Below are 21,662 nucleotides of genomic sequence, written 5' to 3' on the forward strand. Positions count from 1 at the left end.
TGGGCAATTGATTTCTATTCTATCACCCGGAAAAAAAAACAAAAGCTTTTGCAGTTAAGAGAATCCATAAATGTCGCTGTAGGTACTGATAATCTAAGCATCAGATAATTTATAAAAAAAATATCAACCAAATCGAAAATTTTTTTAAAATTAATTTTCGTAAAATCTTTAAATTTTATTAATTAATTTTTTTAATATTAAAATATCTCAGTAATTAATTTCTGCATTCGCCAGCAAGCTCTTCAAAATTTTCCATGCATGCACATTTCCCATTAATACAATTTGAATTGTCTTTTTTACATTCATCTTGCGACCTGCAAGGGGCATGTAAATTCTTGAGACAACTTCCATCTTTCTCAAAGTAATTCCAGTCACACCGACATTTGCCATTGTAACAACTTGAATGTGATGGCAAACAAGCATTGTAATGATTACAGTCTTCATTCAGCCCTGAAATAAAATGAAATAATAATTAGAAGACGGAATAAAGTAATCTTAAGAAATAATATATATCAATTAATTTTTTCCAAGCTATAAAACTAATTTAATAAATATTTATTTTACTAAATATTTTTATGTAGCAAGTATTTTCGGTTTCGTAGTAGTACTCATGACATTGGCATATACTATTCAAGCATGTCAAATTATTAAATACGCAATCTTGATTTTGTTTGCACGAAGCACCTAAGCTCTTCACACATTCATGTCGATCATTTCTACCATTAATTAGTTTAGGTGCATAAGTCAGCTTGCAAATACATATCGATCTACATTCGGAATTTGGCAAGTGCTCACATTGAATGTCTGATGAACAGAATCCATTAAAGAGGCCTGAAGAAAAAAAAAATAAATGAATTTTATCCAGAGGTAAGTTACTTATTTATAAAAATTATTTTTTTTTTAGAGAGTAATTTTGGGTGCAAATACATTACCTTCAGCTTTCTTCCAGCATTGACGCATATACCGAACATAATCGTCTTTACAAATGCACTTGTTGTCTTTTGAACATGTTAAACCGTCTCCGTAACACTGTTCGGCTGTGACACGACTGTTGAACACACAGGTACCGTCTAAGGTCGGACGACACTTGCCGCTGACTTCTGTGTATCCCCAACGGCACTTACATGTATAATAAGAGCAATAAGAATTCTTGACGCCTCTACACATGAGAAATGATTCGGAACAAGAATCTCCGACTTCTGAAACACGAAAAAGTGTTTATTTTATCAACTTTTCAAAACGGACAATTCGTCTCATTGGTAAACGGGTTATTACTTGTAGCGTATTTCACACAGAGACCGTTGTCAGCCCGGTAACCAGAATAGCAGGAGCATTGTGATGAATAACATCCAGCGTGATCAGGACAATCTGAATGTATAAGGCAAGGATATCCCAAGAGATAGGTTGTAGATATTGCACGCTCAACCGCTAGAACTGAAAAGACCGCCACAAGTTGCAAAATTAATACGTAAGTGTACATGGTTCTATTGAGTGGACGTTGAGATAATCAACTGGAAAAAATAAAGTTTTTAATTTAATTTAGTATAAAGATAATTTATCTGCTGATTGATGATAAGAATAACTTGTTAATTGTCCCGTACATTTTTTTCAAGATTAATTTTATTGACAGAGTTATTAAGTTTGAATTTACGTGAAAATAATGGCTTAAAAACTTCACTGGTGGATTAAAATTAGACAACTAATTATTTTCATGTCTTCGCCGGGATTTTTATAATCCTTAAAGTCTCAGCTTTAAAATTTACTGTGATTTTTTTTTATTTCGACGTTTTTTAATAAACTTTTCAGCGTCCCCAAGTAAAAAAATCCTTTTTTTTTTTTTTTTTTTTTTTTCCCAAGAATTTACCGCGTTTTAGCGTTGTAAAATAAAAATCTCCTTTTTTCAATATTTATTGCTCAAAATTAAAAACTTTTCTTAGCCTTACAATCAATAAACTTTCTCAAATAAAAAATAAAATCATTCAGTATTTCAAGTAATTTTTTTTTCGTAAAAAAAAAAATATGTTTTTATTGTAAATAATTTTTATCAACTTACCTGGATAATTTTCCTCAAAATACTGGATAAATAAGGTTAAAAATTTATTGTTTATATAGAAAAAATTTTCTAAAGAACTAGGAAGCCGTAATAATAGGTACTAGGCACTGGTGCGCTTGCACTATCTCTCAATGTCACTTATTGTGACGCACGTATTTCAGAAGATAACTCAAAAACGTTTGCATAAAAATAATTACTTTTATATTTCTTAGAATTATCATTGCTTCGTGGACAATTGATTTCTGTTCTATCACCCGGAAACAAAACAAAAATCTTTGCAGATAAGAGAATTCATAAACGTCGCTGTGGCTACTGACAATCTAAGCAACAGACAATTCATAACAAAATATAAACCAAATGGAAAAATTTTTTTTTAAGTTTGCCCCCCTCCCTCTAAAATTTTTTCAAAATCATTAAATTTATTTTCAACTATACAAATTTATTTATAAATTTATAAATCATCTTACAAAATAAATTACAAAAAACCTAAACAAGACTAGCAGCGCCGATATTCACAACCATATCCGCACTACGTTCAAACCCGGTGATGTCATGGCTTCCCCCACTCCTCGGCTGCTCTATCAACGCAGCGAGGTGTTCTCTGCTGGAGAACCTAGCCTGAAGGTCACAGTCCAATTGTCCTGAAAAAATTCCTTAAATTACTCCGACTCGTCCTCTATTCCCCTTCCCTTCCCTCTCCCCTCATTTAGCCTTACCTGATAAAGAAGGTGAGGCCCCCTTGCTGGAGCCGTACATCCTGGTGCTGTACCCAGAGTCATTATGGGCATCATGCTGCCCCTGAAAGGGCGTGGGGCTGTAAACAGCACTCCGGCTCCTGTAGGGCATGCGCGCAATGCTTTCATAGTTCCCCCTCCCTAATCCATTGGTAGCCGCACACTTATCCTGCTCCTCCTCGCTGCTCTCGCTCCTGTTTTTCCTCGGGACTTGCTGGAACCTCTTGATCATCTCATGGACACTCCTGCGGCTGAGTTCTTGATCATCCTCTCCAGGGTTAACCTCCTCGGGCCTGTTCCTGCCTATGACCCCATCAAAGGTCTCATTTAACCTTGGAGCGACTTCCAGGACCCTTAGAACAGTCTCATTGGGCAGCTCCTTTAAGCTCTTGCTCAGCCTGGGAATCGCAGGAATGTCCAGGTTGTCCAGGCTGCCCAGCCGCTGCCCGGAGGTTTCTCCAGGGATTTCAAAGCTGCGGTCATTCTGGCGGTCATCCAGCAGATCTTCAACTGACTTAGCCCTGATAATTCCCTCTGGGCCTTTGGAAACTGGCCCAGGCCGCTCGGAGTGTCTTCCAGCGGCGTTCCGGGTCAGCCACCTGGTATGGGCATGCTTTTCTTCGCACCTGTGCTTCTCCAGGACAAAGTGCCTGGTCAACTCAGAAATCTGGCCCCTGGTTTTCTTCTCAAGGTGCGCGACCTTGAGGTCCAGTCGCTCGTGGGCCTGATCAATGTGGGCCTTCAGCTCGGCCTTGTCCCGCTTCATCTTGGCCTCCATGTGCCTGAAGAACGGGGCGCAGTAGCAGGTGTAGCCGACCCCTACGGGCCCTTTCCTGATGTTCCCTGCCAGGTCCAGGTAGTACTGCTCCCCGCGAGCCAGAGGGTCAGCGGGCAGAGAATCCAGCTTGGGACTAGGAAAAGATTCAGGGTCTGGGTAGTAGTGGCAGCCATAGGGTGACCATTTCCTCTGCGGCTCAAAGTGGACCTTTGCCTTGTCCTTGGGCTTGTCCTTGGTCTTGTCCTTGAGACTGGACTTGGACTTTTCCTGATCCTTGACCTGGTCCTTGGTCTTCCTTTTCGAACTGGGACTAGGAGCCTTGGCGTCAACGTCATCCAGGGTCTTGGATCGAGACCTGGGCCTGCTCTTGGCCTTGTTGATGATCTCCAGAATCTCTGCCAGGTTCTTCCTCCTGGCGATGTCCTTGGCAGTTTCTCCCTGCTTATTTCTCAGGTGACGGTCGCAGTTCGCCTCCAGCAGGATTCGGGTTAGCTTCCGTCTGCCCATTGCTGAAGCAATGTGTAGGGCTGTGTCTCCATTCTTGTTTTGGTCAGAGACCCGGCAGAGCGCTGAGATCAGAATCCGGGTGACTCCTGCGTGCCCATAGCGCGCTGCTGTGTGCAAAGCGGTGTCTCCACACTGAATACAGAGGAAGATCAGCACGTTGATGATTTAGGGGATTTGCTGAATACTTACGTTGTTTTGAAGGTCAGGGTTGCAGCCTGCGAGCAGAAGCTCTCGGCAGCTTTGGTTGTGCCCGTTTTGGCACGCCAGGTGCAGAGGAGCGAAGCCCGAGAAGTTCCGGGTGTGCAGGGGCCCTCTAGATGTCCCCAACGCCTTTGATAGGGTTGACACTGTTCGGCTGTAGCCACGCCAGCACGTTTCGTGCAATGCTGAGTTTCCGTGCTGGAAAATTTGAAAAAGTCAGAATTAGGGGCGGTTAAATTTTGCGTTAATATTGAAATAAAAAAATATATTAGGGGTGTTTTGGAAATCTTAGAGTTCAAGGAACAAGGATCTGCAGCTAAATATGAAGAAAAAAAATTCCTTAAGCTTCATTTGCGGTTCAGAAAATGAAAAATCTAACATTTTTTAGCTCAATCGAAAAAATAGGATTATTATCAAAGTTTCTGGAGTTTTAGAATAAAATTTAAGTGTGACTAATTTCTTAGAATTAATTTAAATAGTTTTGAATTTTTAGAATGTATTTATAGTAGAAATAAAATAATAAAATAAAGTAATTAAATAAATGACAACTTTAATGGTTTTATGTCTTTACTGGAGACTGCTAATAAAACTTTAAATTTATTATTTTATTTAGAATTGCGCACGGTTAAATGTGACTTTAACAACTTGGTTATATATACAGATATAAAACAACCGATCTAAATGATGTATATCACGCGATGTCTCCTCTTATTGCGATAATAAACGCTCAAGAAAATTGATATTTAATTTAAATAAATGAGCAAAAAATTTTTCACTTTCAAGGCCTTGACTAATCAAGGAAGTTTAATCATTCTTATCTCTTTGCCGGTATTTCTACATGCTTCAGAGTCTTGGGTTTAAAATTTAATGGTCAAATTTTTTATTTTTAAGATTTTTAACCAAGTTTTCAGCGCCTCCATTTTTAAAATTTATTGAGCATTGCTTCGAGGTCGGATATCTTCCGATCCGTTAAATTTATTGAAAAATCGTAAGAGACCATTTTTGTAGAGCGGAAAATTTTTTATCGATATAATTCCAAGGTTATTTTGAAAAAAAATTATTTTACGACTTAGAGCGCTTTGAAAATGACCCCTAGACTCTAAAGCTACTTTTTGAGTTTTGGAACTCCAAAAAAATATTTAAGACTCAACTTTGTATGTCTTCGGCATTGAAATTATTATTTAGGGACTATAAACTAAAGATTCAAGAGCTATTTTCTCAAATCTTCTGAGAATTTTCCTAAATTTCCTACAATAAAAAACCCCCGCGAAAAACTTACGATTTTCCCAAAAATCAACTTTGACCTCGGATATCTTTTGAACGGTTAATTTTATCAAAAAATCATAAGAAACCTTTTTTGTAGAGGGGTAAATTTCCTATCAATCTAGTAATTTAAAATTAAAAAAAAAATTCAGCTGACGAGTTACAGTAAAAAATTCAAAATTTACAGTTGATTTTTTTTTGCGCTAAAAAAATAAAAAGAAATTAAAGATAACTCGCGAATTGCTCGACCGCAGACTAACTGCAGGTAAAGGCGTGGCCTCCTACTGCGTGCGGTTTCTTGTAGTAAGCATTTTTTGCACACAACACATCATTTAACCGCTTGGAGCATTCGAAGCTGTTTTTTTTTTTGCTGAAAAATCTTAATGCTTGAGGGCACTGAAAACTACCAAAAAAAATATCAGAATTGCAAAAACTTAAAGTGTATTTCAAAGCTAAGACTCTGAGGATTCCAAAAATACCGGCGAAGAGATAAAAATAATTAATTGTCTATTTTTAATCGGCTGTTGAAAAAAAAAAAAAATGTTTTAATGGCAGGAGTAAATTACACAGCAGGTAGATGTCATTATTATTAATCATTGTCTCGGTTATAATCATTAATAATGTTTTACGAAAATGAAATTATTAAGAAATAATTATTGCCTTTAATGGTGGAATATAGCCGATGCTGTGTTTGAGGTAATTGGAGATATTCACTCGAGAATTAAACAAAAACTACTTAAGTATGCGAGTGAGCAACAATCGCCATTTTGATAAGGTGGTTTTATGTATATAAACACTTACGTAAATGTACTATGCATGACTAAGAGTAAGGATAAAGAAAAGGGGGATAGGTACGTTTGTCCATGTTTATCTGGTGATCCCATAAACGCAACTTGGAATAAATTTATAAATCTTATTGTGGAGTTGGGAAGTTTTTTGTCAGAAATTGATTTGTAATTTTTTGCATTGGGATGATTTAAATGCAAGATTTAAAAGTTTTAAGAAAAATTCCTTAGATTAATTTTACTAGAAAAATTATTCTTATTAAAAATTTATAGAAAAAAAATTACTTGAGAAATTCTTTGTTGGATTCTCTGAGCAAAAATAAATTTTAGTAACAAACTTTTAGTTTTATATTTTAGATATTTGGTTCTTAGAAATATTTATTTTAGAAAAATAATGTATTTTTCTTTTATTCGTTTTTAAATGTGAAAAACACATTTAAAGGCACATTTGTGCAGCTAGAATAGGAAAGCCTGTATAGACTTGATTTTACGACCTTATGTACTTGAGTTGTACAAAGAACTCTCTATTTTACACTGTAAAGTACAACCAAATATTACGGTCTTAGTTAAGAAGGAAAACATGTGTTTTACTAAGGACAATACAGAGGGTTAGACCTCACAATAAAATAGTTTTTAACAATATAGTAAGTCTGCGATTAAACTCTGTTAAGTAACGACACTTCTCTCGATATGATTCTTTTCTTTAAAAATAAAGATTCTATTTGAATCACTCTATGTGGATAATAATATTGTTTTTTTTTTACTTTATTTATTATTAATTCTATCCATAATTTCCAAAATTCTTTTTATAAATCACTAGACAAAAATCACTCGAAAAATTCCCTAGACGAAAATAACTAAAAGTCACTAGAAAAATTCCCTAGATAATAATCATTAGAAAAAACTAGGGACAAAAGTTACTAGAAAAATTTTTCAAAGTAAAAAGTCACCAGAAAAATCTCTAGATTTAAAAATTCACTAGAAATGTCCTAAAACAAAAGTCACTAGAAAAATTTCTAAAAAAAATATTTTTTTCTAACATCTAAAATTAAAAATTTTATATTTTTATTATTAATACGTGTACTTTATTTTACTATTTTTCTTGTATACTGTTGGAATAATTCAAGACACACGTTCTTAATTTATTTAAATATTGATTTTGTTTAGTTGTTTAAAAATTTCAATTAAATAATAAATAACTAAATAAATTTAAACATTAATCTGGTGCATGAAAATTTCTTAAAAACATTTCGAGGAAGTATTTTAGATCCACCGGCTACGAAACATGACACCAGTTCTCAGTAACATAAACAAACTAAACTCACAATAGCTTCCTTTCTTTTACTCTCTATTCCATCCTTCGTATCCCTTCCACTCAAATTCTCCCTAGCCCCTCTCCCTCACCGCTACCTTGCGCAGTACCTTCTCTCGTTTGTTACATTATTTACGCCTGACAATTTCGACAAAAAATTCAAGTTCAGTTAGCTTGATATTATTTTAACAACCAGAATCGGACGAATTTAGTGTCATTTAGTGTTTCTTAACCTCTCAACCGTATCTCATATGTGTGTTAATGGTTTTATAACGAGACAAAAAATTTTTATATATTATAAAATCTATTAGCGAATAAAAATGTAATGATCATTTTTTTATTTTTATTTTAGAAGATTAAAAACTCATCAATAATTTTTTTTTTTTTTTTTTTTTTTAAGACAAGTTAATCGAGATGTTAGATTATTATATATATATATATATATATATATATATATATATATATATATATATATTTTGTGAATTTTATTATTATGAGATAAAGTAGCTTGTTAATAAAACCGTCAGCACGTGTGAAGGATAAAATAAAATTACAGATGAAACAGGAATTAAAAAAAAAAATAGTAAATAAAATATGCTGAGAATTTAATTTTAAATATGTTATAGTGACGCGGATTATTTTATTACACCTACGCTGTATGCTAATTTATTTTCGAAGATATTGTTGAATTTTCTTAACAAAAATCAATCTAATTTTTTTTTTTTTTTGACAAGCGTTGGTTTGTGACCCATTTATCTCTGTTCTTGCGTGACGTCAGAGCTAGCAGTTCGAATGTTTTTTTTTATATCTAACTATTCGTGATTAAATTTAAACAAATTTTTCAAATTATTATTGTTGATAATTAATTAACTAATAATTTTATCCCGAGGATTTAAATGGTTTGATAAATTAGACAAGGATATAGTTAATGAAAGCCGGACAAAAATTTCAAAAATCAAACTTAAAGTTTTGAAATGTGAAAAACACATTTAAAACACATTTGTGCAGCTAGAATAAGAAAACTTGAATAGATTTGGTTTTATGACCTCAGGTACTTGAGTTGTACAAAGGACTCTTTATTTTACTATGCACAGTACAACCAAATGTTACGGTCTTAGTTGAGAAGAAAAACATGTGTTTTACTAAGGACAATAGAGGGTTAGATCTCACAATAAAATAGTTTTAACATTATAGTCAGTCTGCGACTAAACTCTGTCAAATAAAACGACACTTTAGATATCTTTCAGTGTGTTTCAATAATATACTATCAATTGAAGATCGAGAAAAAAAAATTTGTCAGAAGTGGGATTTGAACCCACGCCCTCATAGAGGACCAGAAGCCTCAGCTCCACCTAGTGGAGAAGGTTTGAACCTTGAGTCTGGCGCCTTAGACCGCTCGGCCATCCTGACATTAAAAATTTTTCAGTTAGATTACATTATTCAACTTACGGACAGCCTTTTCTTGCTTTTCTGCGATTTTTGCATGGCAAAATTCAACTTTAAAAGGATTTTGACCATAAATTTGATTCTCTACAAGTTTGCTGTCTCTAAAGTTTTGCATAGGGCGCTTAGTTTTAGAGATAATCGCAGTTTTTAGATTATTCGATGCTCTAAATTGTCGAATTGGAATCATATCAATGGAAAATGATCCATATCTTCTGAACAATGCGATTTATCGCGATGATTTTAAGGACTTTTGTAGGAAATTTGATTTTTGACAGAATTTGACGAAAAAGATTTTATGTAATTTGGATTGTTGAGAGAATATAGAGCATTTTAGAAATTAATGGTCGTAAAAAAGTATAAAATGTTTTATTGATAAGCCACCCTAGAGAAAATAAATCATAAAATAATAAATATTTAAAATAAACCGAGGATACGACCACCGGTGAGTGTAATTTATATAAGGTGTGTTATAACGATAAATATACTTGACGACGTGTGTTTGCTCGGAAATCGCACCTTTAACAACTTTAACACACTCAAGCGGCTAAAGGGAGAGAACTTGCATGAGAAAAGTTGAACTATATAACAAAATTATCATAAAAACAAGTGGTTAAATGTAATTTTATATATTATTATATTAATTATATTATATATCGCGTGTATTTGTTTAATGCGACACGCGATGCGACCATTCATGTTGGACTACTCGGGTCTTATTCGTAATAACAGTCTCTGAAATAATTCTCTACTTGTTAATTTTTTAATAAAATTATCTTGTAGTTTAATGATCTAGAAAATTATTTCTGGTAATTTTTTGTTGAGGAAATTTTTTTAGTATTTTTTCTAGTGACTTTTTGATCTAGGAAAAAATTTCCAAATACTTACAACATTATCCTGCTTTGAAATATCAGCTCCATGCTTCAGCAGAAGCTCAACGACTTCAAGATATCCTTCAGTGGCGGCTTTTTGCAAGGGAGTAACTCCAGTCTGTAAAATAAGGAATGAGAATAATATAATGAAAAAAGCAGTGATCGACTTTTCCTACTTAATTAAAAGGGATTTATTTAGTTGCTGGGAACTGGGATAGCTATTAATTAGGGCTTGTAGCTTCAATAAATAAGGAATTATTTGATAAAAGAAACCGAACTTAAGACATTTATTACGAGTGTAAATCGAGTTTTGTTTGTCGTTTGTTTATATAGTGGACACGTGGCCTTAAATGGTACTTGCGACAACGATTGTACTGACATCATTATCTGCGACGTTTCGTTGCAATTAAATGATAAATTAACAGTGAAGCAGTGACTCAAATAGTTAATTTCACGATTTCACTATGATCATATCTATGTTGATTAAATTTAAAATTTTCAGCATCAGAACAATATTGTAAACACTTAATAAAAACTTGTTTGAATTTACAGATAATTAATTCACGTGGATTTTAAAATTCAATTTACTAGACCCAGTCGTCATAATAACATTAATAATATTACACATTTAACCTTGGGAATCTCCAGCTTCTTTTCTCTTAAAATTCCGTATATTTTTTGCGACAATTTTAAATAATATTATTATTATTATTATTATTATTATTATTATAATTATCACTCACTATTTATTTTGTCGCTGTCACGGGAAGTCCTCAGTTTTTAGTAAGCTGCCGTCATGGACAGATTAAAATTGCCAATTATAATTACTCTCACAATAATTATAGTTACTAGTGTTACAATTTTTGCACGTAAGTAAATTATAATAATTTTAATTAAGCAGGTATTTTTATAATTATTTTCGAATTATAGAAAACGAGAGAAATTTTGACTGTACAAGTCCGACTGGACTTCAAGGACTATGCATAAATATTGCAGATTGCCCGCCGTTGCTGAGATTAATTAAAATGGTGCCACTTTATCAAAAGGATGTCGCTTATCTTCGTGGCTCACAGTGTGGTATAACTTTTGATAATATGCCGAAAGTTTGTTGTGTACCAGATGATTTTTAATAAAGAAATTATTGAGACTAGAAAAAAATGTTTCAGACAAAACTTGTAGCTGTGAGTCTCTTTGCACCCGAACTATTATTTCTAATTAATTAATAACCCCCAGGAAAACCAGATAATAATAATAAAAAATTTATAATCCCAGATAAAAATATATAATCTCGAGTGTCCGGTAAGTGTCCTGGTGATAAATGTCCACCATATCCTGGTAACAAAAAAAAATAAAAATAAAGCTCCCCAAGCAATTGTCTAAAATAAAAGTTTAAGAGGGGGGTGATTTAGTTTCCAGCCCGGGGGTAAATTTATTTAAATTAACGGGTGATAATAAAAATAGCCGTCGGTCAAAGTCTTGAGCTTGATTTTTAAAATAACGGGATCGGTCAAATAAACCGGCAATTAATATTTTAACTGCGAAAAATTATTGATTATAAACGCGCTGAAAATTAAGTTCCATAATCAAGGCTACCTTTGGGAACTGTTTAAACTTCTGTGAAAAATTACACAGAGGCCATGATATAATAATACTTACAAGGAAACATAAAACGCACATGGAAATACCCGATGTATGCTTCTCTACCGCTCTCCCCATTCCTTCACTCTTCCGAGCTACTCCCTCCCTACCGCTGTTTACTCACGAATATACTGCAGAGTGTATTATATTCCACGCAAGGTTGTATATGTTGTTGTCTGTATGCGTATCGTTTACTGAACTGTTGTGACTCCCAGCTCTTAAACTCTTCTCTTTTAACAGACTACAACGTTTCTACACTATACAATACCGCTACACTAGCCAGATAAAGATGGAGGCTACCAGTCAAACTGGTATCATTGTTCCGAGCACGTATGCGTTTTCAGTCTCGTACAATCGATGTCGAAAGTCAATCCGTTGATTCAACAAATCTTATTTTATTCTTCAAGTTCTTCAGACACTTGAGATAAAAAAAAATTATTTTATTTTATTCATATATTTTTTAAATTAATTTATTGATCGGAAAAAATTTTTTCTACCCCTTTTCTATCCAGGACCAAATTAAAAAAAAATATATATAATTTTTTTAGCAAATAAGCTTGTAGCGAATTTAATTATCATTATTATTTACTATCATAAGCCGAATAATTGAAGGTGAGTGGACGATGATAGCCTAGAATTTATTTAGCTAAATAACGATGGAGGTTGGATCGAGATTCTAGTAATTACGACAAATTACACGTGTCCAATTGATAGTGGAGAGTAGGAGAATTATAAGAGATCCTGCAAAAAAGGTTGTTATTTATTGGCTAGGTGTAAATTAATTGTGGGCTACTCTGTAAAAGGCACGTGGGCAATTTTTTTTTTCAGCAAAAGCTGTATTTAATTGACTCCCAGCGAGATTTCGAAGAGAGAATGCAGGGGATACTTTATATTAAAGGTAATTATGGAGAGGATCAGAGCAAAAAGTTTATTAAAATCTATTTTAATAACTTTTTTAAACTTTGCCGAAGGATTATAATAATTAGCCGAAGGATTTTTATGTCTTTGCTGGGATTTTTAGAATATTTAAAGTCTCAGCTTCAAAACCTACTATGACTTTTTCCGATTACGACAGTTTTTCGTGATGTTTTCAACGCCTCCGCGTTGAAAAACCGATTTTTTTCGTAAATTTATCGTGTTTTGTTACTTAAAAAATCCATAACTTTCATCCTAATCATAATTACTGAACCGGACGAATTTTACATCAAAGAGGACACTTAGAGGTACAATTTTCATTGTTATAGTACCCAGTTCCGACAATTAGTTTCTAAGATATTTAATTTAGAAGGTAAGTGTCCTTGAACTTGGGCGCGATTTGTAGCTCGGAGGGTCAATTTTAAAAATTCGTAACTTTTTTTCTAATTATAATTAAGGAACCAGGCAAATTTTGTTGCAAAGAGGCTTCCAGTATCTATAATTTCTGTCCCAAAAATTTTCTTCCAAACTCATTAAGTTCCAAGATATTAATTATTGAAAATTTCCAACGAGTCACTAATTCAACCTTCTGGTTCATTATTAAATCACTCATAACTTTTTTCCTAATGAAAATTTTTTTATCGGCTAAGTCTCAATAGTTTCTTTATTAAAAATCTTCAAATTTAAAAACTTACATTAAATCTCGAATTCTTGAATTATCAACTCGCACAAAGTTATAAATAATAATTGCATCGAAGAAGTATCTCGGGAACGGAAATGGGCGACAGGTGCTTTTGCAGATGTTTCCTCAATTATTCTCATGGTTTTCGCAAAAAGCAAGTTAAGACCGTTAGTACAGGATTTATCCTAATCAATAGATGAATTATTTTCACTTGTCAAGAAGTCAAGAGTTATTATTATTAATTATATTAGTACTATTGATTTATAATTATATATATATATATATATATATATATATTATATTTAAGTGGTTAATGGAAAACATTTTTATCGGATCAGCAAAGGCATTGCCGCAAAAACTGGAACTTCTTTTTCAGACTCGTCTCTAAGACGAGGATCAACCTCAGGTTATGGAGAGTATAAATAACGAGGACAAGTATCATACGACCACTTTTAAAATGATAGACTAGTTTTTCAATTTAGTATCTTTTTTTCATAAAATCCGTTCACTTCTCCGATTATTTTTATTTTTCTTCGAATTTATCTCCAGTTTTATTTTTAATAATTCACTGCCCTAAATCTATGAATACATGCATGGAATGTGATGCCAGACAATAAGCATGGGTGTTTCTCTCCCATGAAATCGCCGGTTTATGGTGTCGGAATAAAATCCCCGACCGTGACCCTTTATTTGCGCTCCTACGCTCAAGCATTTTAATAAATTAATAATAATAATAAAATTTAAATGAAGAGTGTGGAAGAAAATTAATATCGAAAGTGAGGTGAGTTAAGAATTTAAGAAAATTCTAAAAAAAAAAAAAATAATTTGTGGCCGACCGTGACAGGATTCGAACCTGCAATCTTCGGATCCGAAGTCCGACGCCTTATCCGTTAGGCCACACGGCCTTGTTGGGGCAGGAGCTATCCCTCAGGCTGATAGCTGCTGCAGAGGGTTGCTATTGATTATTTTATATACTAATTTTTTACTTTTGTTTATTTTCTTTAACTACAAAAAAAAAAAAAAGAAATTCTATCTCAACCATCCAATAAATCTTTCTCTGTAAATTCCCCCCACTCCTTCAACTCACCTTCAATATCTCAAATTTCAAGCCTCGTGCCTCAAATAAAAAATTGCTATTTATAGCAATAAATATTCATATAAAATTACCATAAATAAATTAGTAGTTTTTTTATATTAATCACCGAGATTAGAATCTCAATAAATTTAATCGCTCGGTTATTTATTGACTCAAGCTTTATTAAGATTAACCCGTAATCAATTAGCAGGATTATCATAGCTCATTTTTAAATCACAATTCAGAATTTTTAATATTAAATAATAAATGTTTACTTACGTTGTCCGGAGTATTGACATCTTGACCATGTTTTATGAGAATTTCGCAGGCTGGAACCTGCCCAGAGGCCGCGGCAATGAAGAGCGCCGATCGACCATGCTAAAAAAAAATGAATTTTAGATTAGAATTTTGAATAATAAACTAGCAACCTTTAAATCAAATTTTGGATTGTTTTCGAATGCTTACCTCGTCGGGTAATGGCTTGATACCATCATCTAGGAGTCTTGTAAGCCGTAAAATTTCTCCGCGTGCAGCCGCCTCTCGTATTTTTTCTGCCATTCCTACGATGCATCTAAAAAAAAAATTTTTTTATGAAGCTTAATAAAAAAAACTGCAAACAAAGAATGAATTGCTAACAACCGATTTACGCACTATTATACATCTATATCGAACAGGAGTTCCGCCTGGTTGGCAGTCCTCCCTCCATTATATAAATAAATATATATATATATATATATATATATATATATATATATATATATATATATATATATATATATATATATATATATATATATATATAGCGGTTCAGTTTCTTCAACGCAACAACTTGTCCGTAGAATTGACTTTACAACCATCCAACCGTACTAATAATAAGATCGGATATATTGCTGCACAACAATATCCCTACAAAGTAACAACAGTTGCATTACCGTTAAATAAACACTAATTTAATGGATCATTAAATTTTTACAATTAATTATCTTCCTCTTTTTCTTATCCCGCATGCTTGCGTCCGAAATTAACCACTAATTAATTAAAATTTTAATAATTAAAATTATTGACAAAATTTAAAAGTTAAAATTTTTGTGAAAATTAATTTTTTAAACTTCATTAGTGAATTAAAAATAGACAGATAATTATTTTTGTCTTCGCCAGCATTTTTGTAATCCTTCAGGTCTCTTATTTAAGATACACTATTAATTTTTTTAATTCTGACATTTTTTAATAAAGTTTTCAGCGCCCCCAACTTAAAAAACTGTGTTTTACTGATTTTTCCTCGTTTTTTATACTTTAAAAATTGATAATTTTTTTTCTAATCAAAATTAAGGAACCAACTAAATTTTTTTTTAAAAAGGACCCTTACAGCTACAATTTTTGTTCCAAAAATTTTGCTCTAAAGTCCATAATTAATTTAATATAAATTATCAAAGTTCAAAACTTATTATTTTCTAAAAAAAAAAAAAATTGATGAGCCTTAATGATTTAATTAAAAATAATAAATTAATTATTTTTATATCTTCGTCGGCATTTTTATAATCCTCAGAGTCTTAGCTTTGCAACCCACTATAATTTAGTCCTTAAAAAAATTTTTTTCTCAAACTTTTCAGCGCCCTCTTGTCACAAAACTGTAATTCAAAGAAAAGCTCGAAATTATTTTTAAATTTAAGACGGTTCAGGCAATTATTTATCCTCCAGATTTTTTCCAGAGATCCTGGTGGTCTAGTCGGACTGGAACTTAATATTTCTCTTCTTCTCAAAGCAAAGCATTGAGTTTAGCAGCCACCAAGAGAAGAAAAAGAATAAAACAGTGACGTTTAATGCATTGGCACCGTACAACAAGGAACTGCTATGAGTTGAGAGCATTGCAGGTGCATATAAGTCTGTAAGTATATATAAGCATCCTCGGGGTATATGTACAAGTCTACTGGTGAGTGTTGGAGATATGTTGCCTTCCATTACAACACACACGTTTGTTGTAAATGTGTTGAGCGCCAAAACGAGAAAAATAAGCGTACAAAGCCAGTAAAGGATCGCTTATATGTACTGTAGGATGGTGTAGAGTATACAGTAACGCTGGTAATAAGACCCGAGGGTTAGTTACATCGAACACGATGTCTGAGAGTAAATGAAGATTATCGTCCAGTCAATCGTGTTCAATAAATACCTCTATTAATTATTTTTATCCGAAATATTATTTTCCTTCCTGGGAGCTTTCAGGTATTATAATTTGTGTGGGGAATATAGATGTACTGAGATGGGGAATTTAATATACTTACAAGAGGTAAGAGTATGTTATGCCATTATCTTCGTCACCGTACATGTCTAATAACACTTCGGAACGTGGTACCGGCATTTTTTTTTTTGTTTTTTTTTTTGGAGAATTAGGTGGCGAAGCTCTGAGAAAAAAAAATTTTCTTAGGGGAAATTTTCGGGAGGAATTTTAGGAAAGTTGGAGGTTGTAGGAATTTTTGGAGGGATTGTTAGGAAATATAGAAAAACTGGAGGTAGATGAAAATTTTTGAAAGGAATTTTAGAAACAAAAAAATTTCAGAATTTTTGGGAGGGAATTCAGGAAAATTAGAGAAATTTTTTATATTGAAAAAATTTTGTAGAAATTTTCCTTTAAAAGTGAATTTTTCCCGCACTGATCAATATTGTATGTAATAACTATAATCAACATTTGAAAAGGAAATTAAACTTGAGTAATCCCACCGTTTTGTTTTATTTTTTCAACAATTTCCCGCGAAAACCGATTATGACTTTATTTTACCTTAAAAAAATTCACTTAATAGCATAAAAACAAGAATAAGGCCAAAGAAAAAGGTAAAACTGTTAAATAAGCTAAATAATAAGGCCGTAAAGGCGTCTAAAGTACGACCGAGGACTGAAGACAAACCCGTGGCGATCTGTAATATATAAAAGATAGACGCACCCGATATCCGGTAGTTATACGATGCATAAACCATGGGTATATCAACAACGTCCATACTTATATATATATGAGCACTCGGGCACGACTATTAGATTACACGGGAAATGGGATACAGTTTGCATACTCCTCTACATTCAATAAAAAAATAACCGCAGTTTGCAACGTGTCATTTGTCGAAGTAAAGATTGCTGCTCTCTTCTCCTCTATTTCAATATTTTTTTCCTTTTTGAGGCTTGTATTATTACCGGGTTTATTTGCAGATAGAAATTCAATGAGCAAATGTGAAAATTTATTACCTTGCTTTAATGACGAGGCAATTGATATGTACGGGCAAAAAATTTTTAATCACTCATGGAGATTAAAATCTCGACTAGTAAATTATTATAAGAGTGATATGTTGGATCGTTTTCATGTTTTTATGGGTTGAAAGGGAAAGGGCTGGAATTTTTGGGGAGAATTTTATATGGGTGAAAAGAAAATTTTATGGGCTAAAAAAAAAGATTTGATAGGTTTTTTTCGTAAACTGAACGGGGAAGAAGTTATCGAGCTTTGAAGATTGAAAAATTGTAAACTTTGGGACATGGTCTGAAAAAAACATGGGTCAAAATTGAGAATTGTGGAAAAAATCTCGAAATTTGGGACATGGTCCGAAATGGGACACATTTAATAATGGCCAAAATTGGGACGGATTTCAAAGGCCCGAAATTAAAAGGAAACCAATAGTTGATGATTCATGGCTGATGACTGATGATAAATCAATTAGAACCTTGATAGTAAACATTGATTACAAGTTTATCACCAATTAATATCGTTGAATGTAACTGGGCAGTCGTTAAGATAATCCGAAGGCTTTTAATGTTTTAATTACCGACACAACAGAGGATATAATACCAGATGGTTAAGATGTACACCAACACATTTATATATTTAATCACACACGCACACACAAGAGGATAATGATAAAAGACGCCGGGGTATCGTCTGGGCAGTCTTTATGGTATATAACATTCTGAATGAGGTAAATCACGAATGAGGTAGCTAAACGTTAATCGTATAACAGCCGAGAAGAGAACCACGTAAATTCACATTTGCTGAACTTTTCTTATCTTCATTCGTTCCGTATTAACAATCCTCGTTAATAACCTTCAACTATTACAGCATTACCGTCACCTCTTTAACCCATTCATATTATTTTTATTGTTATTATTGCAAATGTTCATTTCAGATCATGTCCCAAATTTTAATAATTATTTATCTGTCTCAATTTTGGACCATGTCCCAATTTTTTATACTGTCCCAATTTCAGATTCTATTCCAATCAATAAATCTATACAAATTTTTTTATTTAACTATCCATGTCTTATTTTTGGGACATGTCCCAATTTTAGGCCATTTTCCAAATTTTGAAAATTTTTATAATCGCGTTAATTTTGGTCCATGTTAGAAAACGACTAAAATTTTCAACTGTCCCAATTTTGGACCACGTCCCAAATTTTGAAAAATTTTTAAACAATTCCCAATTTCGACCACGGTCTTCTGAATTTAATCCGGAAAAAAAATTTTCTCAAAATTCCCAAAAATATCAACATCCAGTAAATAAAAATTGAGGACATTTTATTACATACTCGACTTTGAATAATTTATAGCATCCGGATCAAAGGCCCGAGTGGCTAGTTGCAGAACGGTTGAAATACCCAACAATTATCGACTCATCCCTTCTTAACCTCTCTCTCGCCATCTTCGCGATCTCCATCTTACTCTCCCCTTCTCTCTCCATCTCCCTCTTATCACTCCAAACTCTTTCTCGTTCTAGCACATTCCTTCACATTCCCGACGTCGTCGCCATATGCCGGGCTGTCCATTCCCATAATGGTCAACACATTTTTGTTATTTACTTTTATTTATTTTATACATACATTTTTTCTTTTATTATTGATCGTTATTAACATTTTTTTATCCACTAGCAACACTTACGAGTCTATAAATTGTCACGGCTAATTTTTAGTGTCTAAAAATCACGAACAGAATCTCGTATCGTCCATCGTAAATATTCACCCACCTACGCTTTTTTTATTCAATTTTAAATTGTAGATAAATCTAACTTTCATCTTTAAAAAATAGCTCAAAGTATTATTATATAATGGCATCTGTGTAATTTTTCATAGAAGTTTAAACAGTTCCCAAAGGTAGCCCTGATTATGGAACTTAATTTTCAGCGCGTTTATAATCAATAATTTTTCGCAGTTAAAATATTAATTGCCGGTTTATTTGACCGATCCCGTTATTTTAAAAATCAAGCTCAAGACTTTGACCGACGACTATTTTTATTATCACCCGTTAATTTAAGTAAATTTATCCCCGGGCTGGAAACTAAATCACCCCCCTCTTAAACTTTTATTTTAGACAATTGCTTATCTAAAGACTCGAATAAATAAAATGAGGGGAAATGATAATAAGTCGGTTTATTTGTTGATAAATAAATTAGTGTTGATGAGGGAGCTTTATTTTTATTTTTTTTGCTACCAGGATATGGTGGACATTTATCACCAGGACACGTACCGGACACTCGAGATTATATATTTTTATCTGGGATTATAAATTTTTTATTATTATTATCTGGTTTTCCTGGGGGTTATCAATTAATTATACTGACAAATTTTAATAACTTTTCTAAACTTTGCCGAAGAATTATAATAATTAGCCGAAGGATTTTTATATCTTTGCCAGGATTTTTAGAATCTTTAAAGTCTCAGCTTCAAAACCCACTATGACTTTTTCCGATTACGATAGTTTTTCGTGAAGTTTTCAACGCCCCCGCGTTGAGAAACCGATTTTTTTCGTAAATTTATCGTGTTTTGTTACTTAAAAAATCCATAACTTTCATCCTAATTATAATTACTGAACCGGACGAATTTTACCTCAAAGAGGACACTTAAAGGTACAATTTTTATCTTTATAGTACCCAGTTCCGACAATTAGTTTCTGAGGTATTTAATTTAGAAGGTAAGTGTCCTTGAACTTGGGCGCGATTTGCAGCTCGGAGGGTCAATTTTAAAAATTTGTAACTTTTTTCCTAATTATAATTAAGAAACCGGGCAAATTTTGTTGCAAAGAAGCCACCAGTATCTAAAATTTCTATCTTAAAAATTTTTTTCCAAACTCATTAAGTTCCAAGATATTAATTATTGAAAATTTGTAACGAGTCACTAATTCAAACTTCTAGCTCATTACTAAATCACTCATAACTTTTTTCCTAATTAAAATTTTTTTACCGGCTAAAATTTTTCTTATAGAAGGGAATCCTAGCTACAATTTTTATCTGAAACATTTTTTTCTATTCTCAATAGTTTCTTTATTAAAAATCTTCAAATTTAAAGTTAATCAAAAATTCGAGAAATTAAGACGGTTTTTTTTTTCCGGGCCATTAAATATCTTATTGAGTCATCAAACTCATCAGGACAATAATTGCCGCTAATTACAACATTCTCCTCCAATTAACAAAAAAAAAAAAAAAAGCGTGATTTTTTACAAAAATGGGCCTTAGTATTTTTTATCCACCTGAACGGTTGCAAAAAAAGACCGTTTGGTCACACAGGGCGCGACGAGGAGCCAAGCTGAGTTCCCTTACCCGTCTGGGCTCTTTCCGGGTCCAGACACCAAAAAAGCGGTTTAAGAATTAATTTTGAAAGTTTTCCAAGGAAAATTTCGTTTAACCTACCGATCAATGTCTAAATCCGGGGTCCAGCGTTCACAAATTAAAGAGACACCAAACCAGCACCACAAATCACTAAAAATTCTCGGCTTATCAGAACATGATCTCTTCGTCAGACACTCATACTGAACATATCAATTAAAAACAATTTTATCCCAGGCTTGAGTTCCGATATTAAGGCCCATTTTTCCACTTTTTTGATACACTTTGCACGGCACTGAGGAATTTTTGACTTATGGACTTCAAGGTATTACCAAGTAGGTCGATTTCCAATGCATCGGCGTCTAGTTCTCAGAATTAATTATTTTTGTTTTGTTTTGGTCGGTTTTAGGTTCGTGGAAAGGCTGCGAGCGAGCGGTGAAAGTTCTCGATGCCGAGGATACACTGAAGTTGACTCTAAGGCCCCGCTGATCGATCCTCTTTCTATTTACCCCCACTACTGTTGGGCCTTTCACTCCCACTTGCACTCCCACTGGGATTTATATAATTTTGGGACTTATAATTTTGAATTGAATTTTATATTGAATTTATAAAATATAATTTCGAGAGTGTAATAAAAAATAATATAATTTTACATTGTTTTTTATAATTTTATACAAATATTTAGATAATTGTAACTTTAGATAATTAGTATTTTATATATAATTATATACAAAAATAAATTTATTGTATAAAATTATATAGAATAAGATAGCGCAGGAAAAAATTTTATTTTTATTTATAATTCTTTAATTTTTTTTATTAATTTTACATTTTT

At 32.9% G+C, this 21,662-nt stretch overlaps 3 protein-coding genes, 1 long non-coding RNA gene and 2 other non-coding genes across 9 annotated transcripts; 2 read left to right on the plus strand and 4 right to left on the minus strand.

Moving 5' to 3' along the window:
• Nucleotides 1–74: 74 nt before the first annotated feature.
• On the minus strand, nt 75–2,071 carry LOC141532352 (uncharacterized). The gene is made up of 5 exons (XM_074250663.1): nt 2,054–2,071; nt 1,276–1,511; nt 933–1,199; nt 565–831; nt 75–450 (listed from the first exon to the last, which is right to left on the minus strand). The coding sequence occupies exons 2-5, from the start codon at nt 1,478–1,480 to the stop codon at nt 215–217; spliced, it is 975 nt and encodes a 324-aa protein (XP_074106764.1). The 5' UTR covers nt 1,481–1,511; nt 2,054–2,071; the 3' UTR covers nt 75–214.
• Nucleotides 2,072–2,211: 140 nt separating this feature from the next.
• Nucleotides 2,212–21,261, minus strand: Dgo (ankyrin repeat domain containing protein 6 diego). Of its 3 annotated transcripts, none has more exons than XM_074250659.1 (7): nt 20,912–21,261; nt 14,724–14,829; nt 14,538–14,636; nt 9,965–10,066; nt 4,262–4,471; nt 2,770–4,204; nt 2,212–2,694 (listed from the first exon to the last, which is right to left on the minus strand). In XM_074250659.1, exons 2-7 carry the CDS (start codon nt 14,814–14,816, stop codon nt 2,540–2,542), a joined length of 2,094 nt encoding a protein of 697 aa, XP_074106760.1. In that variant the 5' UTR covers nt 14,817–14,829; nt 20,912–21,261; the 3' UTR covers nt 2,212–2,539. The 3 variants fall into 3 exon arrangements, with proteins under 3 accessions (XP_074106760.1, XP_074106759.1, XP_074106761.1); XM_074250658.1 differs by lacking the exon at nt 20,912–21,261 and adding an exon at nt 16,538–16,629; XM_074250660.1 differs by lacking the exons at nt 14,538–14,636; nt 14,724–14,829; nt 20,912–21,261 and adding an exon at nt 11,605–11,679.
• Nucleotides 7,781–11,251, plus strand: LOC141532354 (CLIP domain-containing serine protease B9-like). Of its 2 annotated transcripts, none has more exons than XM_074250667.1 (3): nt 7,781–7,955; nt 10,719–10,817; nt 10,879–11,251. In XM_074250667.1, exons 2-3 carry the CDS (start codon nt 10,745–10,747, stop codon nt 11,076–11,078), a joined length of 273 nt encoding a protein of 90 aa, XP_074106768.1. In that variant the 5' UTR covers nt 7,781–7,955; nt 10,719–10,744; the 3' UTR covers nt 11,079–11,251. The 2 variants fall into 2 exon arrangements, with proteins under 2 accessions (XP_074106768.1, XP_074106767.1); XM_074250666.1 differs by having other exon boundaries at nt 7,783–7,955; nt 9,991–10,817; nt 10,879–11,247.
• On the minus strand, nt 8,928–9,043 carry Trnal-caa (transfer RNA leucine (anticodon CAA)). The gene is made up of 2 exons: nt 9,006–9,043; nt 8,928–8,972 (listed from the first exon to the last, which is right to left on the minus strand). It is a non-coding gene; the product is annotated as a tRNA-Leu (tRNA).
• On the plus strand, nt 12,198–15,984 carry LOC141532355 (uncharacterized). Its single transcript, XR_012480078.1, has 3 exons — nt 12,198–12,338; nt 12,415–12,484; nt 15,968–15,984. It is a non-coding gene; the product is annotated as an uncharacterized LOC141532355 (long non-coding RNA).
• On the minus strand, nt 14,016–14,088 carry Trnar-ucg (transfer RNA arginine (anticodon UCG)). The gene has a single exon. It is a non-coding gene; the product is annotated as a tRNA-Arg (tRNA).
• Nucleotides 21,262–21,662: the final 401 nt, after the last annotated feature.

This window comes from Cotesia typhae, unplaced genomic scaffold (genome assembly GCF_013202065.1).
Source record: "Cotesia typhae breed Kobodo isofemale line unplaced genomic scaffold, CoteBio_Ctyphae contig_59, whole genome shotgun sequence".
Taxonomy (NCBI): Eukaryota; Metazoa; Arthropoda; class Insecta; order Hymenoptera; family Braconidae; genus Cotesia; species Cotesia typhae.